The sequence below is a fragment of the Epinephelus fuscoguttatus genome, linkage group LG11, assembly GCF_011397635.1.
Source record: "Epinephelus fuscoguttatus linkage group LG11, E.fuscoguttatus.final_Chr_v1".
Taxonomy (NCBI): domain Eukaryota; kingdom Metazoa; phylum Chordata; class Actinopteri; order Perciformes; family Serranidae; genus Epinephelus; species Epinephelus fuscoguttatus.
The window spans coordinates 16,743,004-16,760,076 of record NC_064762.1 but is presented as its reverse complement, the minus strand read 5'-3'; the positions used below and the strand labels follow the sequence as shown (position 1 = coordinate 16,760,076).

Here is a 17,073-nt window from a genome sequence, read left to right as displayed (position 1 = left end):
TGGTGAGCAAGACTAGGGTTTTTAAGATAAGATAAGATAAGATAAGATACACCTTTATTGATCCCATAATTGAGAAATTCCAGTGTTACAGCAGTCAAGGAGAAAGAGTCAGATTAAAGATTTCAAAATTAAACTTAAAAAACTTAAATAACTAGGCATGCAAATAAGTACAAAATTACAAGAGACGGCGATAAATAACAACAACAATAATAATAATAATAATAATGAAAATAATAGGAAGTGGATAATAATGAGCAGCAGTGAATGAAAATGAGCAGTGGATAAAGGGAGCACATCTAGTGCAAGTGATTGTATGTGCAAAACAGCAGACAGCTGTGGTGTCCATAAAGTGTCCATAGTGTCAATAAAGTGTCAATAAAGTGTCCATGGTGCAGTCTACTGTGAGCAGTGTTGGTTATGCAGCCTGACAGCAGCAGGCAGGAAGGACCTGCGATAACATTCCTTCACACACTTTAGGTGAATCAGTCTATCGCTGAAGGAGCTCTCCAGAGCTTTTATCTCCTCCTGCAGAGGATGGGAGTCATTAGTCCTCAGAGATGACAGCTTGGCTGTCATCCTTCTTTCTCCCACCACCTGCACAGAGTCCAGAGAGCATCCCAGGACAGAGCTGGCCTTCTTGATCAGCTTGTCCAGTCTCTTCCCATCTGCAGCTGAGACGCTGCTGCCCCAGCAGACTACTCCGTAAAAGATGGCTGATGCAACCACAGTGTCAAAGAAGGTCTTCAGGAGCGCCCCCTGCACTCCAAAAGACCTGAGCTGCCTCAGGTAGAGTCTGCTTTGGCCTTTCTTGTATAGTGCTATTATGTGATTAGTCCAGTCCAGTTTATTGTTAAGATGAACACCCAGGTACTTATAAGATGTCACCATCTCAATGTCCTTTCCCTGGATGTTCACCAGTGTTGGGGGGAGGAGTCTGGGCCTGCAGAAATCCACCATTAGCTCTTTGGTTTTCCCCGCGTTGATCTAAAGGTGGTTCCTCAGGCACCAGTCCTCAAAGTCCTGGTTCAGTTCTCTGTACTCCCTGTTATCCCCATCTGTGATGAGGCCGACGATGGCAGAGTCGTCAGAGAACTTCTGCAGATGACAGGTGGGGGTGTGGTATGAAAAGTCTGCAGTGTAGTGGGTGAAGAGGAATGGTGCTAGCACTGTTCCCTGCGGGGCCCCCGTACTGCAGACAACCAAGTCTGATACACAATCCTATCCTCAATATCACCCAACATCTTAGTTTGTTTGACTTTGCTCCACTCCACTCTTTAAACCCCAGCACCACCAGTATGTTGGCATGGCAACGCATCAGTGTAGACTTAGAATGATGTCACATTCAGGCAGATACGTCTGTCTCCAGTAACTGGTTAGGGGAAAACAAATCCCCCTCCTCTACGGAAATTGGTTAGAGAGGAGGCAATGCCAGACTGGAGATGAAAACGGAGTGCAACGAGTTCACAACTCTTTCTGATATCAGGCAAGTGACGCTCCGCACCTGGAGCCAGCCATCAAATTGGACCAGTGAAGCAACCAGAAGAAAGATTATGGGAAATAAGTCAGATCGTATGACTGGCAACTAAAAAACTGACAATACAAACAGGAGCTCCAGAACATAGTTTTCAAGTTTTCACTCCACTATGTCATCATCATTGTGTCTAATGCACAGGTCCTCAGAGCCTCCAGGTAGATCAGAGCTTACATCACTATAAACACTATAACATTCCTAATGTATCTCAGGAAGGAAATGTTGATAATGATGATGAGGATGAAGGACAGACATCCAATTAAGGTCATCTTCATCACAACCAAGACATTTGCCCACTCCAAAGCAGTCGTAAAGACATTATATATAAGCACTTATGTAACAGTGAGTCTTGACAGTTATGGCAGGGACGAGGGAGCGGGTGATACATGATGTGATAAGGACTCTGAAAGCACAGACACGTCGCACACTGACCTAGATTTGTCTAACAGGTGTCAGTCTATGCAGCCAGCATCCCAATCACCTGGCTGCACCTGGTTTTGAAAAGCTGTGGCTTTATGGCAGCTTCATGACACTTAAGGTGACGGATTGTGTATAACAGAATTTCATTATGTTGGTTATTCTGCACACACATCTAGCGCATGTCTGTCCATCCAGGGAAAGGGATCCCTCCTCAGTTGCTCTATCCTGAGGTTTCTTCCACAGAAGTTTTTCCGCATCTGAAGTGCCAATCTAAGGCCCCAGTCGAATAAAAAGAAATCCTAACCCTAACCATCCTGTGTAATCAATCCACCATTTAGTTTGGCTAGCTAAAACCAACTGTAAACCTGTTGTCGTGACCAATACAAAAGATCTGCCTCTAAAATCATCTGATTGGACAATGGGAAAAAAGCGGGGATGATGTCGGGCGCTTTCGCTCTGAGAGCTCATGTCATGTCTGAGAGCTTTCACTTGAGAAGTTCAGAGCACTTCGGCAAAAACACCAGGCACCTGGAGTGCAGGAACACAAGGTGCGGTGCACACAAAAACAGTGGGCAAAAAGTTTGATAACCATTAGGGATGCACCGAAATGAAAATTTGTGGCCGAAGCCAAATAATATTAAACGCTTGGCCGAATACCGAGTACCAAATACCGAATATCGTTGTTTAGTTTTTCATTAGTTTTTGCAGATGAACCCCCTCCAAATTAGTGTTGTCACGGTACCAAAATCGGATCCCACTGTACGATACCAATGAAAATATCATGGTTCTGAGTAGTATCACGATACCACAGCGAAAATGAGGCAGATGTGCCTTTTGTCATTTATAAAAAGATAAATCACTTTTCTATAATACATCAATGATATTTAAATGGAATAAATTACTTATTGATTTATTCATAGTTCAAAAACAGCATCAATGAGTGATGAACATGGGGGGATCAAAATAAAATAAATAAATAAAATAAGAATCAACCAGCCACCCTCCTCCCCTGACAAGTCCCTTCATAAGTAAAGAACAGTCCCTAAAGTGCGGTGAGGTTTGTGGGCCGTGAACAGCTCGTTTCTCCTCTGACACGTCACATACCTGTGTTCGGCTGGCTCGGCTGTTCAGGTACTTCTGGGCAGTCCACACGCCAAGAAGAGGATATTATTGGAGCCGACTTCTCCGTCACCAGTAAGCCGATGGCCACCGAATTTGACAGGAATACATTACTGTCTGTGTCTGTGACCCCCGTTCAACCCACAATCAGTGGGATTTGCCTTTCGTTTCGGCTGGTGGTTGAAATCTGTAGGCTGCTCGCAGAGCGTGCTGAATGATTTAAGCCTATTTTGCTCGCTCAAAACTATTTTTAGTCGCAAATGCGAGTGCGGTGACGGATGGATCGCCACATTGCCGACATTTTAATCCGCCCGTCATGGCACGCTGTTTGATTGGGTTATCAAAACCGCGCTGCTATTATTCGGCCTTGCTTTTAACTTATTCCACTGAATACCGAATGTGTGGTTTTTTTGCAATATTTGGCCGAATATATTCGGTTACCGAATATTCGGTGCATCCCTAATAACCATTAAAAACAATTACAAAAAGCCACCTCTAACTGCTAAAATCCTTTTAGTGTGATCAAGGCCTAAGGCTCTCATATGCTGTCCACCTTGTAAAGCCCCTCAGGCCAAATTTGTGATATTGGGCTCTATACGTAAATGAAATGGACAGGATTTGACGTGATACTCCAAGGACAAATCTCATTTCATGTGCCATTTTGCCCCTCAGAACAGCGTTACATGGGGTAGTGGTTGACTCTCTTAAATGGGACAACCCTTAAAGACTCTGATACGTCATCAGCATCATCATCAATGGAGTTTACGTAAACAGAGACGACCTTGGCAATAATGGTATTATCACAATGACATTTGGCATTTATCTGAGATATACAAGTATTCCTTCACAACTCAGGTGTCATCAGTTGATCAAACAACTCATCAGACGAACCAGAAAACCGCATCATTTCCAGACCACTAGCGGTGCTCTGTCGGCTAACCATAGCAACTTGTGCTCCTCCCTTTGTTCCACCTACCCAAGTTTGCTGCTAAACATTAGTTAATTTTCGGAGTCATATGCCATCAAAGGAGGGGAATGAAACATGCAAATATGTCAAACTGCAAAACTGTCATGCACAAATCAGCAACAACAATGTACTGGTTAGTTAGCTACTAAGATATCAGTTTTAACTCTTGAGTCTCCCACCTGCATCAGACTGTCACTCCTGACTAGACCACTCCCTCCAAGATTATAAAACTCCACCCATCAGACCTGTGACTCTCTTTTTCCCCTCCAAGCATGCCAGACTCATGTGAGAAAGAGAGGACTCATGTGAGTGGTATAGGACTTTCCACCTTCATAATGTTCTACTTTGTTGATCATGTATAAATCATTTAAAAGTTACAGACTGATCTGAGTTTATTCTTCCAAGATTCCTGAGTTTAAACAGTTGTTAAGAGATAAAAAGAGTAAAGCCATAGTGGATGCAATAATGACATGAGTTAAATTACAACCTCATTTAACAATATTGTTTTTATTATTACCCCAACATCAGATGTTCTGTGAGCCAATGTCAGCATAACTATACAGTTTTTCATTAAGCATACCACTAGTGATTTCACTCTTATGCTTGTTATTAAGAAATGGACTACAATGCACTGAAACGACATTAAACTAAGATAATCCGATGGTTATCGTAATTTTTTAACTGTTTATTGATAAAGAAAATATATTTGTGGTTTTCTTTTGTTGGCTTGTGCAGCCATCTTGCCAATTATTTCTCACAACACTTGGTTTGGAGAGTGTGGAGAGTGCCTCTGAAGAACCTCCATTTGGAAGGCCGTGTACACTTCGCCCTATGGAAAACAGCGGGGTGAGAGCTAAGTGATAGAGCCAAGGGGTTTACTGAGATGTCTGAGAAAGCGCAGGCAGGTGCAAGTCCAACTGAAATAACAATTAGTCATCCCTGTTGCAGTCAAAAATAACTTCAATGTGTTTTTTTTAAATGCATTTTTTTCCTAATTATAAGTCTTCGGGAAATAAATCAGAAAGGTCTCTTTTTTATTGGCTTATGAACGAGTGTGTCACTGTATATGTCTGATTAACAGCAGATAGTGACACTGGCAGACAGTGTTTGGTAAGCAGTAGTAAGGCTCACACCAGCATCTAGCCAAAATGACATTAGCATGTACGTTTAAAGGAAAAATAATAGACATCTTGGGAAATGCCTCCATTCCCTTTCTTGCCCAGGGTTAGATGAGCAGATCAAAACCACTCTTGTAATAATAATAATAATAACAATAATAATAATAGTAATAATAAGAACTTGGATTAATGTAGTGGCCACTTTACAGCGTAAGAAAACAAAAAGAAAAAACAAATAATAGTAATGATGCAAAACATAATCTAAAAGAGAAAGTGAACCAAGTACAGCAATACCAAGGGCAAACTGTGTCAAACCGCATATACACACACAGTGAATTATAACAACCTCACGCTGCAAGAATTAAGCAACATTTGGGAAATGTCAGATAAGGACTGTCGTTAAGGATCAAAGCGGGAGCAGGATGATGAGGTAAGTTCATGCACGGATGGATCTCAGGGACACGCTCAGTGTCTCTATCTCACACAAGTAAAATGCCATCTGAGGATGAATTAAAGGGCAAACTGGGGGGAAAAGATTATGATTTAATACAGGTATTGTACACATGCAAGCACCAATCTCACACACACCGGAAACACACACAGCGGTCAACGATGTGATCAGTCTCAGGGAACCGATCGCCTCCCTCTGGCCCTGGATTTGTGTTTTTATCCTGCTCATAATGAGACAAGAGAATGAATACAGAGATGAGAACCAAGAGGGGGGTGTCCTGCCTTCACCTTTTTCATTTTCATTTTTTTTTTAAATCTTTGGCCCAGTGGTGGAGAAGAATGGTCCAGGTATAAAGCCACTCTCCTATTTTAATGCATTTTTTCCAATTACATTATTCCTCTGTCCCTACAGGGTTATTTCTGGTCCTAGGTGACTGCTTAAAGATGAATACATTGAGCATTATAAACATAAAGAGGTACATACCTACTGTGGCACTGTATGGCTAACTGTTGAGAGAGGATATTCTTGTATGTCTTGATGTATCAGGGCAAATTGGGTATGAGAAAGATTTTCAATCAAACCCTGGGTAACCTTGTCAACGCTCTACTTTTTCCATTATAAAGCAAATGCTGTGCTCCTTAAAAGAATACTTCACCCACCAAATAATTATCTGTATATTCATTACTCACCCCGTTACGCTGAATTTCTAAAGAAAACTTTAGTTTTCTTATGTGCATCAGTTTGTTTGTATTATTGCGTGGCTTTGGTGTTTTAAAGGGTTAGATCAGATTCAGCAAAGTCACACAATAACACAAACAAATTACCAATAGAGGCAGCGGTGGACCAGCAGCTCCAGTGCTAAGCGAAGTGACATAACTGTTTTGTCAGTGGAGTCTGAAGAGAGCATAAATGAGTTTCAGTTCCCAGTCAAAAAGGGTTGTCTGTTTGGAAAGTGCTGAGCATACGACTGGATAACTGAGAGTTGGATTGTTCTGCACGAGTTGTGTGAGAGTTTGTAAACGCATGTTTTGATAGGGTTTTGCTGTCGTCAAACACGGACCCCTGTGACTTCCACTCATCAATAATTTTCTGTTTATGCGTTCTTTGTTCACTGGAGGCATGCGAGAAAAACAAAGTTTTCTTCACAAGTTCAACGTAACAAGGGGTGAGTAATTGATATACACATGGTCAATCAGGGGGTGAAGTCTTCCTTTAAAGTTAGGCTGCCCCCTAATAGTCGACCAAACGTTTGTCAACCAAAAAGGTCATTTGTCAGCAAGATTTCATTGGTCGCTTAGTCACAGAAAAAAACAATACAAAAAATAAATGTGAAACTGTAATGAAGCAATTCATGTTACAAACCAATCAGAGTTGACATCATTCCCTTCTTCCGTAAATATTCAGTCTGATGAATACGGAAAAGTTGATCATTTTAGTGCAGGGCTACCCAGAGCTTTACATCTGTCCCACGGACGATAGACGATAGACGATAGGCAAGAGTTGTGCCCAGCGCCCAACCTTGTGTTTTCAAGGGGGTTAAAGACGCGGCATGTGTACGGCCCCTAATTTCCAGGGCTGGTGCCTGCGATTATGACACAGGCAAGTTAATAACATGTCGGGCAGGAAATCCAAAGTGTGGGATCATTTTGAGAAGATGAAGGACGAACCCAAGGTGATATGTAAACTCATCTTCATTGGTCGACTACAAACATGACGTATCATCTGAAACATGGAAGTAGCTACATGCCCATTAGCCCACAGCGTCATTAACAGGCAGCTCGCTCAGTGTGTGACGTGCATTTGTAGATAAAATATAGGCCTATATTAATGAAGGTTCATTAGTACGGTTTTGTATTTCTCTGTAATGTAGCACAGTGTTAACAATGTTACTGATACTATTCTTTCTCACACCTTCAACTCAAACCATTGTGTTGCCCTGCCTAAAAGATATCATTTAATAATTAAATGAATATCGTAAACATGCGGGCGACTAGTTGACTAATGGCCCTAAATGACGACTATTGGTCAACTAGGAAATTCTTAATCGGGGGCAGCCCTAAGTATTCCCTTTTTTTCTGAGATAACAAACAGTTTAACAAGTGATGCTTGTTATCTGAATACTGGACAACAAAGAATGTTGAACAAAGAAAGAAAGAAATCTGGTGTTTAGCAAGAGTCTTACATCGTATTGGGGGTTTTGGCATCATGGTGGAAATGTCCTGGGACCAGTAGAGCGGCACTGAACCTCGCACCTGGACGTACGAGGAGTAACTTCCTGCTGTGAAAGACATAACCGAGGCGTCATGGACGATCTGCTCTGTCTCGACCTCATTAGCCACGTCCCCCTGAAAATGACAGAAAAACACAAAGAAACCGTGAACAAGGGTGTTTAAAAAAAAACAAAAAAAAAACAAGCTCAACAAACGGTTCATTTAGCAGCTGCTCTGGAGCTTTCCATCATATTACATGATCTTCATCAGCGGATGGAGCCATATTGTCCATGCTTGTAGATGTTTAGATTTTTTTTTTTTTTTTGAGCAATTCAAAGACAAGACCATTTAACATCATATTCACGAGGGCTGCATTTGCTTTAGCTTCACTAGTTTCAGGGCTCTGTTGCTGTGCAGACTGGCCCACTGACCGGACTTATTGACACATCTAAATGGAGCAGAGCCATCATGAACATTATTAATTTCATCCGTCCTTTTCCTGCTGTGAGAGGTGACGACTGTCTGTCGTGTTAAAACCCATCGGACAGTATGCTACAATGAAAAACAGTTACAATTTAAAAAGAAAAACACTACTGCTTTGACCTCAATAGCAGTAAACTGTGAAAATTGCATCCAACCTAATTTCAGGATGACAGTCCAAATAGAAGGAGGAAATCTATTTGTTCCTGAAGTTCCTCCTACCACACACACACACAAACACTCATGCATACTCAAGGAAGAGGCAGCAGGTCATATTAACCCCCTGCGATCACCCTGAGTCATCTCAATCATCCCGGTGGCCCTCAGCCCTGCCTCCGCTCTCTATTCTTCCCTGTTGCCTCAGCAACTGCTGTACCTCGCAGTTGGCTCCTCTTTTCAGGAAGCGGGTCCCGGCGAATTTGCTGGAGCGCCTGGCGATGAGGGTTATGTGAACTGGTCGGCCATAGATAAGAAGCTCTGTAGTGGGTGGGTGAAGGAGGAACAATAATACACCACTGACAGCATTACACAATCACCTGTACACACACACATGCTATATATGCATGTACACCATAGTTCTCAATTTATAATATTAGATTTTGTCTTTATTTTAGCAGCCCCCTTTCCACCTTAACCACTTTCTTGTATTGGGCCTCATTAAAAAAATGTTTTGCATCTTAAATCAGTGCGAACTAAACATACGCACTATTCAAATTATTATTGACATTACTGATACCATCATTGTTCTTAATAAACTTAACAGTACATGTATGTTAAAAAAAATAAGCATTTGTAATTTGAAATGAAAAGCAAACTCATGGAGATGTTGCGCTGTAGTCTGAGCCACTTGTGCCATTTGCCATTTGCTGAAAAGCATTGAGCATTGGGCAGCAGTAGCTCAGCCCACACGTCAGAGGGCTGTGACGTGTTGAGCTAAGAACGATGGAGGTCAAATCCCCCATTTTAACCCAGACAGGAAGTTACAACTAAGTGTGAAAACACCTTGTAGACTTTGATAAAACCACTGTATCAACACTGGAGAAGGACGTCCATGAATTCGGATAACTTTTGACATTTGAATGGGAAAATATTTTTCTTTTTAGTAGTTTTGCACGCTGCCTTTTGCACAGTGATACAGTTCCTATGTAAAAGTCTTGGGAACCAGAGGGTTGACCAAGGCACCAAACCCCCAACTGCACGGGGTGCCTGTCCACGGGCAGCCCCCTCACTCTGACATCTCTCCACTGAACGCATGAGTGTGTATTTTGGGCCTGTGTGTATATGACAACGGAGTGAAAAACTGAATTTCCCCACAATATCTTTTATGTTATATCAAGCAAACTGTATTAAAGTATTTAGCGTTTTCCTTAACATCACTTGTGTCATTAGCCTTGGAATTCAACAGCATCACTTCAAAAACAAGTCCAATTACATATAAATTTTAGTCTTGTCTGCAGTATTAACATTTGGGAAATAACAAATTGATGTATCCTAGAGAAGTTCTTAATCTGTGTCTACATGATTGCTTAGGGATATCTAACGAGGCCCAATGTCTCTCTTCCCCTCTTATTACCTCTTCAAATGTTTCTTCTTTTATTCCTGCCTACTTCAGTGTCTCATCTGCTTCAAATTCTTGCTTTTACTGTATCCACTGAGTCTCCTCTTATTGCACCCATCTGTCCTCTCATGCTCAGAAAAACATCAGTGAAGGCTAAACTGTTTCCAGCAATTGTCTAAACTCAAAGCACCACGCCATGTCACTGTGACAGCATGCTGTGTGAGACCACAGTGTGTATTCTCAGGAACGTGATTTCAGCCTGGTATGGTAACTCGTCTGTACAGTTGAAATCACAAATTTCTCGTCTGGTACAGACTGCTATGAAAATTATGGGGGTTAAAAGGCACTCGCTCCTCTTAACAATCTATGAGCTGTCTATTATTAGAAAAAAGATACAGAAAATAGTGTCTGATCCAAGACTCAACGTTCCCCGGAGATTGTAAGATTCTTAACACTAACAGGTAATGCAGGACTTTGGCTACAGGAGCTGTGCCATAGGGAGCCACTGTCAGAAGGAGTGTATGTCCATGTGCGAATTGTGACTTGAAGCTACGTGTTGCTCAGATGTTTTACTACGCAGTATCTATGATTTTATCTTCTGTCAACCTGCCGGACGGAGTCCAGAACAAATTTCTCTATGAAGACAATAAAGCATGGATCAATTACTGAACAGACCCACCCAGGCACAGGCCCAGAGGCCCAAGGTGTCACAGGCCCCCCTGGCTTTCACCTGCAAAATGTCACTCAAATTAACACATACTGGCCAAGAAGAGACTAATAATAACCTCAGAGATAAAAAAGACCACAAAGAGATGCAAAGGAACTGTAAAGAAACAAAAAATAACTACAAAAAGGGGCAAAGCAACCACAAAGAGACACAAAACAACCACAAGGAGACACGAAACAACCACGAAGAGACACAAAATGATGACAAAGAGACACAAAATTACCTCAGAGACACAAAATTACCTCAAAGACACTCAAAATGACAACAAAGAGACACAAAATTACCTCAAAGACATACAAAATGATGACGAAGGGACACAAGATTACCTCAGAGACACAAAATGATGAGAGACGTAAAATTACCTCAAAGAGAGACAAAATTACTTAAAAGAAACACAAAATGATGACAAAGGGACACAAAATTACCTCAAAGACACTCAAAATGACAACAAAGACACTCAAAATGACAACAAAGACACAAAATGAACTCAAAGAGACTCAAAATGACTACAGAGAGACAAAATTAACTCAAAGAGACTCAAAATGACTACAGAGACACAAAATCACCTCAAAGAGACTCAAAATGACTACAGAGAGACAAAATTAACTCAAAGAGACTCAAAATGACTACAAAGAGACACAAAATGACAACAAAGAGACACAAGATGATGACAAAGAGACACAAAATGACAACAAAGAGACACAAAATGACAACAGAGAGACATAAAATTACCTCAGAGACAGAAAATTACCTCAAAGAGACAGAAAATGACGACAAAGAGACGCAAGATTACCTCAAAGGGACACAAAATTACTCCAAAGAGACACAAAATGACTACAAAGAGACACAAAATTACCTCAAAGGGACACAAAATGATGACAAAGGGACCAAAATTTCCCCAAAGAGACGCAAATTACCTCAAAGAGACAAAAAACAATTTAAAAAAGACACAAAATGACTTAAAAGAGAAATAAAATAATCTCGAAGAGACACATAATAACTACAAAGAGATAAAGAAAGACACAAAATTACCTCAAAGAGACATACGATGACAAAGGGACACAAAACAACCATAAGGAGACATAAACTTCAAAGAGACACAAAATTACTTCAAAGAGACAAAAAACGACCACAAAAGACACAAACTTACTTCAAAGGGACATAAAATTACACCAGAGAGATGCCAAACAACTATAAAGTGACATAAAACAAAAACAAAAAGAGGCCAAACAACTATAAAGTCCATGTGTCTTGCTCCTATACAGTAGAGGTAGTGGGGCCTTTAGCATATCTATACTCAGGGGCCCACATAATCCGCCATTGCATTAAGGTATCTGATCAGTGCACCATAGCTTATTGGCTCAGTGCTACACAAATACACAAAAGCTAGCATAAAACTATCAATTCATTAATAATAGATTACAGATAAAAAATAAAAGACTAACTTGTTTTTCACTGAAAGGCAAAAACATAAAACATATTTTACACTGCTTAATGTGATTTATGCAAAGCAGACTTGAAGGTAAATGATTGAAATCTGAAACCTGAACCTAAGGCAGACTTTCACCATAATAAATCAAACTGTTTACTCAGCTCTAGTGAGGCCCAAAGCCCCTCTGCACCAGTAACCCATGCATCAATACTACAACAGCTTCTCAAAAAATCCAGAGGAGATTATTCATGTGGAGACCAGTACTAATCCCCAGAATGCAGCTTGTGTCTAGTCAAAACCTCAAAGCAAAAGCTACAGTAGAACTGAAATGAAAGACAAAAAGAAAATCTAACGAACAAAAAAAAAAAGTGTGAATGCATGTCCAAACATGGGATTTGTCTTCAGTCCCAAAAGAAAAAAACACACGTGGCTTATTTGGATTAAATATGCACAACGTTGCTGCCTTTTCCCCGCAGATAACAGATGGAGAGATTATGCAAGTGCCGGTGTTTACATACCTGATAACCATTGCTTAATTGCCACAATACTTGTTTTGCTAAAGCCCTAAGAACAAACACAAATCGCTTCTGTGGCTCTGTGGTGAATCACACACTCTCGCTCACAGTGTGATCCACGTGCTGTGATGGAGGCCGAGCACAGTTCAACAAGTGATGCTGAAGCTGAGAGATGAGGAGGAGGTGCCAACAAAGAACAACCTTGCAAGAAATGAAGTTGTGTCTTCTGCAAGTGTGCCATCAATCAAATCAGTCAATACTGCCAAGTTATTTCTGGACATTTTTTTTTAGTTTCTTTGAAAGCTCAAAGCAACAAGTGGATCGTTCCAACAAAAGCAGGCACACATAGACACAGTGAACAAACAAAACTGACTTGATAAAGTTCAAAGGATACTGGACTGGCCACAAAAGCCGTGGATTATATACATGAGCCAGTCATGATGCACTATGTCCTTGACTCGCTCCAGCAGCTTCCCGTTCCACACGTACTTGTAGTACGGCTCGTTCTGGAGGCCATAAACCACTGTGACAGAAGAGCACGAACACTTTAAACCTTAGGATCATTTTACTGAAATGGGATCAGACCAAATTATCATTTAGAAAGCAACAAAAGGAAAAAAAAGCTGAGGTGTTGCGACTGCAGAACAAGAGCTTATGTTATTATATTACAAATACACATGGCATAAATGACAGGACACAGCCGCGGTGAGTCATGTTATTCATTGGATTTTTAATAGTCTTCAAGACAAGCTGCATTGATGCCTCTGACTATGGAAACCAATCAGAAAACAATAATAAAAGCTATTGATTAACTTCCACCCACCTTGCGTCGGTAGACCCTCGTCTTCAAAGATGTCGAAGCAGTCCTGCTTGCTCTGCGTGTGCACCTCTTCCTCAGCGGCAGCATTTGGTGACAACCACAGGTCGTAAGGCCTTTGCAGCAAAGTCAGGTTGTACTGCAGCGAGTGGCTCAGGTCATAGCTGTAGCTGCAGCGTACAGAGGATAGAAAAAATTCAAAACATGTACAGCCTGTACTGTCCAAAAATGAGCGGAAAGCGCAGAAAGGCACACACACATTTGGCCACTATTCTGCTGTTGTGGATCCTAGGACGGCTAAGGTTTGCTTTTCTCTTGAGCAATGCATTGTATTTGTCATCGGAAACCATTAACTATTAAACACGCACTTCCCCAGCATTTGCGGATAAGCAAATTTCTAGTGCTAGCTTACGTTAGCCATGCATGCCACCAACAAGCTGCATTTGCTGATGTGTAACACGTGATACTAGTGACATTTCTACAGTTAGCAGTGCAGCACTAGCTTTTCAATTAGTATTATTTTGTGTAACATTAGATATATTTCAGGATTTTTGTGAATACATTTGAAACCAGTGATTCCCAACTGGTGGGTCTGGGTCTAAAAGTGGGTCGCAGGTCCATTCTGAATGGACCGCAAGTGACACGTGTCAAGTGTCAAGTGTCAAGTAAAAGGGGCGTCGGTGGCTTAGTGGTAGAGCAGGCGCCCCATGTACAAGGCTGTTGCCGCAGCGGCCCGGGTTCGAATCCAGCCTGTGGCCCTTTGCTGCATGTCATCCTCCCTCTCTCTCCCCCTTTCACACTTACCTGTCCTGTCCATTAAAGGCAAAATGGCCAAAAAAAAAAAAAGTGTCAAGTAAAAAACTTTGAATTTAGTGTCGTTTTCTGCTGTAGAGTGGGTGACTGACAGCTATTTGACAGAGACAGCAAACTGACTCGATGACACGGCAAAACCCAAGTATGATGTTCAATATATTAACCCTTTGTAAACTGGGGCGACATCACTTTTCTTGTGCTGCTTTCATACGCCTTTCGCAAGTATTTCAACCTTTGAATCCTGAGAAAATTGGTGTGATTGTTTTCAAAAACATTAGTAAAAAAATCAATGAGCAACTTGTTGAGGAAAATTGCAAAAAAATAAATATAAATAAACAGAATTATTACATTTTAAAATTATGTTACAGAATTATTATAATTTTTAGGCACTCTTTCAAGGTCATTTCCTTGTTTGTTTTTAACTTTCTTTCTTTTCTCATTTTTATTTATTTATTTTTTTTTTTACTAATTTCTTGCTAATTTTTGGGGTCATTTCTCCTTTCTTTGCTCATTGCCTTCTTCTTATGTTTTTAAATGAAATTAAGCCAATTTGCTCAGTTTTCGAAGGGTTAAATTGTGTGGACCTTGAACTAATCACTAGGGAGAAATCTGGACCCTGCGCCTGGACCAGTTGGGAAACACTGTTTGAAACAACAGCAGAAGCTATGTATCTTGAAAACTTTTCCAAATCATTCTGCTAATTCCAACCATTTCCGGACCTGGAAAATAGTTACTCCTAAATTCATAACTTTTCTAGGAATTTCATGACCGTGAATTTACGATTCGTCCAAACCACAGAAATAGCGTTTTTTCATCAATTTCACCACGTTAAACAACAGAAAACACCAAGTACGTGCATGTCAGACAAGACTGTGACCAGTGACCAAAACACGCATGTACACTTTCTCATAATTTTATACTCATGGAGCGCCTAGTAGCGCATTGTGTAGAGCGGGCACCCAATATAATAAGCTATGTCCTTGCCACAGCTATAGGTTCAATTCCAGCCTGCCACTCTTTGTTGCATATCATTCCCACTCTCTCTCTCCCTCCAATTCGCTCTCAAGCCGTTCTATCTAATAAAGACAAAAAGCAAAAAAATAATCTTAGCACGTGCCACTGAAATATTCACATTCTGCCACATTCAGTAAATTCTTCAAGCTGTGTACAGACTCCTTGTGACAACCAAGGGCACACTTGTCAAAATAGGAAAGAGGAAAACGAAGGTGAAATAATGTAAAGACATTTTGAAGTGTGAGAAGTATTCATCTGAGCACGTGGCCAGCCTCGTGTTGAGCTGAAATCAAATGTTCTAGTTTGTCTTTTTCTTCATTTGCCCATTAAAACAGAATTGAAAAATCAACAAGCACCTCAAGGATTTGTAGATATCTCTACAGTATGCAATATATCATTTATACATGTTGTGAGAGAATTTGTCTTACCTGAAGTAGAAGTTGCTGGACAGATCCACATTCTGAAAGATCCGCACATATCTAGGAGAGCAACGACTCAGTCAGTCAGTGATTATTTCATTTTTGTATCGAGTCAGCATACTTTCACATCTAACTGGGTAAGTTCAGGTTTAATTTCAACCAAACCAGAGCTGATGATTGTTGGAACAGTCGAAAGACAAACCAAGATGGTAAATGGACCTACATTTGCATAGGGCCTTTCTAGTCATCTGACCACTCAAAGTGCTTTTACACTACCAGTCACATTCACCCATTCACACAGATTCATACACTGGTGGACGAGGCTTCCATACAAGGTGCCATCTGCTACACAGTTTTTAACACACTCACACAATGTGTGTCCCAAGCATCATTGGGAGCAATCTGGGGGTTCAGTATCTTGCTCAAGGATACTTCGACATGCAGACTGGAGGAGTCAGGGATCGAACCACTGATCTTCCGATTGGTGGACGACCCGCTCTACCTCTACCGTTGCCACAGCCGCCCCAGTGGATGGTGGATGAAGATGGTTTTTGTCAGTTTTATTGACTCTGAATAAGGTGCGTTTTATGTTAATAGAAGATCAGACTGAGCTTCATGAGGACCTTACGCCAAACGATCGAGATCACAGGAAGGAGCAACAACTAATTTGTTGTTCGGTGTAGGGCTGGCACAACAAGTCAGACTGAGCTTCACAAACGTCTTAAATACAATATCAGTTCTGATTATGTTTTTTCTAGTGAGTGTGTTTAGAAATTACTGGTGATAGCATGTTAACGAATTTATGAGAGATAAAAACATGGGCCACAGGTGGAAAAAAGAGACAGCACCTTGCTTCATCCGGGTGTGTAACCCTGACTGAGTCGTTGGGGATGTAGATCATGCTGGTGTCTTCAATTTTGTAGATGGAGTGGCCCCCGATGTCAGCCATCTTTCTGCGCTTGGTGATCAACACAATGTAGTAACCCTCCAGGAAACGTACAAACCCTGTGAAGAAAAAAACATACACATTTAAGAACTTTTAGAATAAACTTAGCAAATATTTCGTTTAAGGTACTTTCTTAACCCACGCTGACATAACCTGCACATGACGCCACAAACGTTAGGTAAAAAAGCGTCTGAAGGAGCTGATTAGTAGGTCAACCTTTCTGCAGCCTGCAAATCAGCTACAGCTTTGACAATACAAACAAGTAAACACATCCATTTGCGGAGATGGATCATGCATGTTTGTTTACCATACTGCACTATATTACCTGTATGCTCTCATCCATTTAGTCGTACATCATTAAAGTCTGACCCAGAAATTATCATGCAACATGGTCAATGATTTCCTTTTAAGTTTTCCATGATTTATTTTCTCAGCCGTGACATTCAATATATAATGGATGGCTGATAATGGCTGTGTACTTGTTTAATGGTCTGAATGGTTTAGTAATATTTGCCCTATCAAGACAAGTGGTTTAT

General features: G+C 40.9%; 2 protein-coding genes across 2 annotated transcripts in view; one reads left to right on the top strand and one right to left on the bottom strand.

Annotated features, from left to right (window-relative positions):
- Window positions 1–7,543, top strand: part of mettl24 (methyltransferase like 24) — a 356,006-nt gene extending 348,463 nt beyond the window's left edge. The window contains exon 6 of the transcript XR_007450307.1: window positions 7,440–7,543. The gene's annotated coding sequence lies outside the window, so the exon portion shown is untranslated. The remainder of the gene's footprint in view (window positions 1–7,439) is intronic.
- The window catches only part of fig4a (FIG4 phosphoinositide 5-phosphatase a), a 100,055-nt gene that overhangs the window by 68,079 nt on the left and 14,903 nt on the right, over window positions 1–17,073 (bottom strand). Inside the window, exons 5-10 of the mRNA XM_049589396.1 lie at window positions 16,440–16,596; window positions 15,601–15,651; window positions 13,352–13,515; window positions 12,923–13,051; window positions 8,673–8,773; window positions 7,789–7,951 (exon numbers count right to left, since the gene is read on the bottom strand). Of these exons, the coding sequence (XP_049445353.1) occupies window positions 7,789–7,951; window positions 8,673–8,773; window positions 12,923–13,051; window positions 13,352–13,515; window positions 15,601–15,651; window positions 16,440–16,596 (765 nt within the window). The remainder of the gene's footprint in view (window positions 1–7,788; window positions 7,952–8,672; window positions 8,774–12,922; window positions 13,052–13,351; window positions 13,516–15,600; window positions 15,652–16,439; window positions 16,597–17,073) is intronic.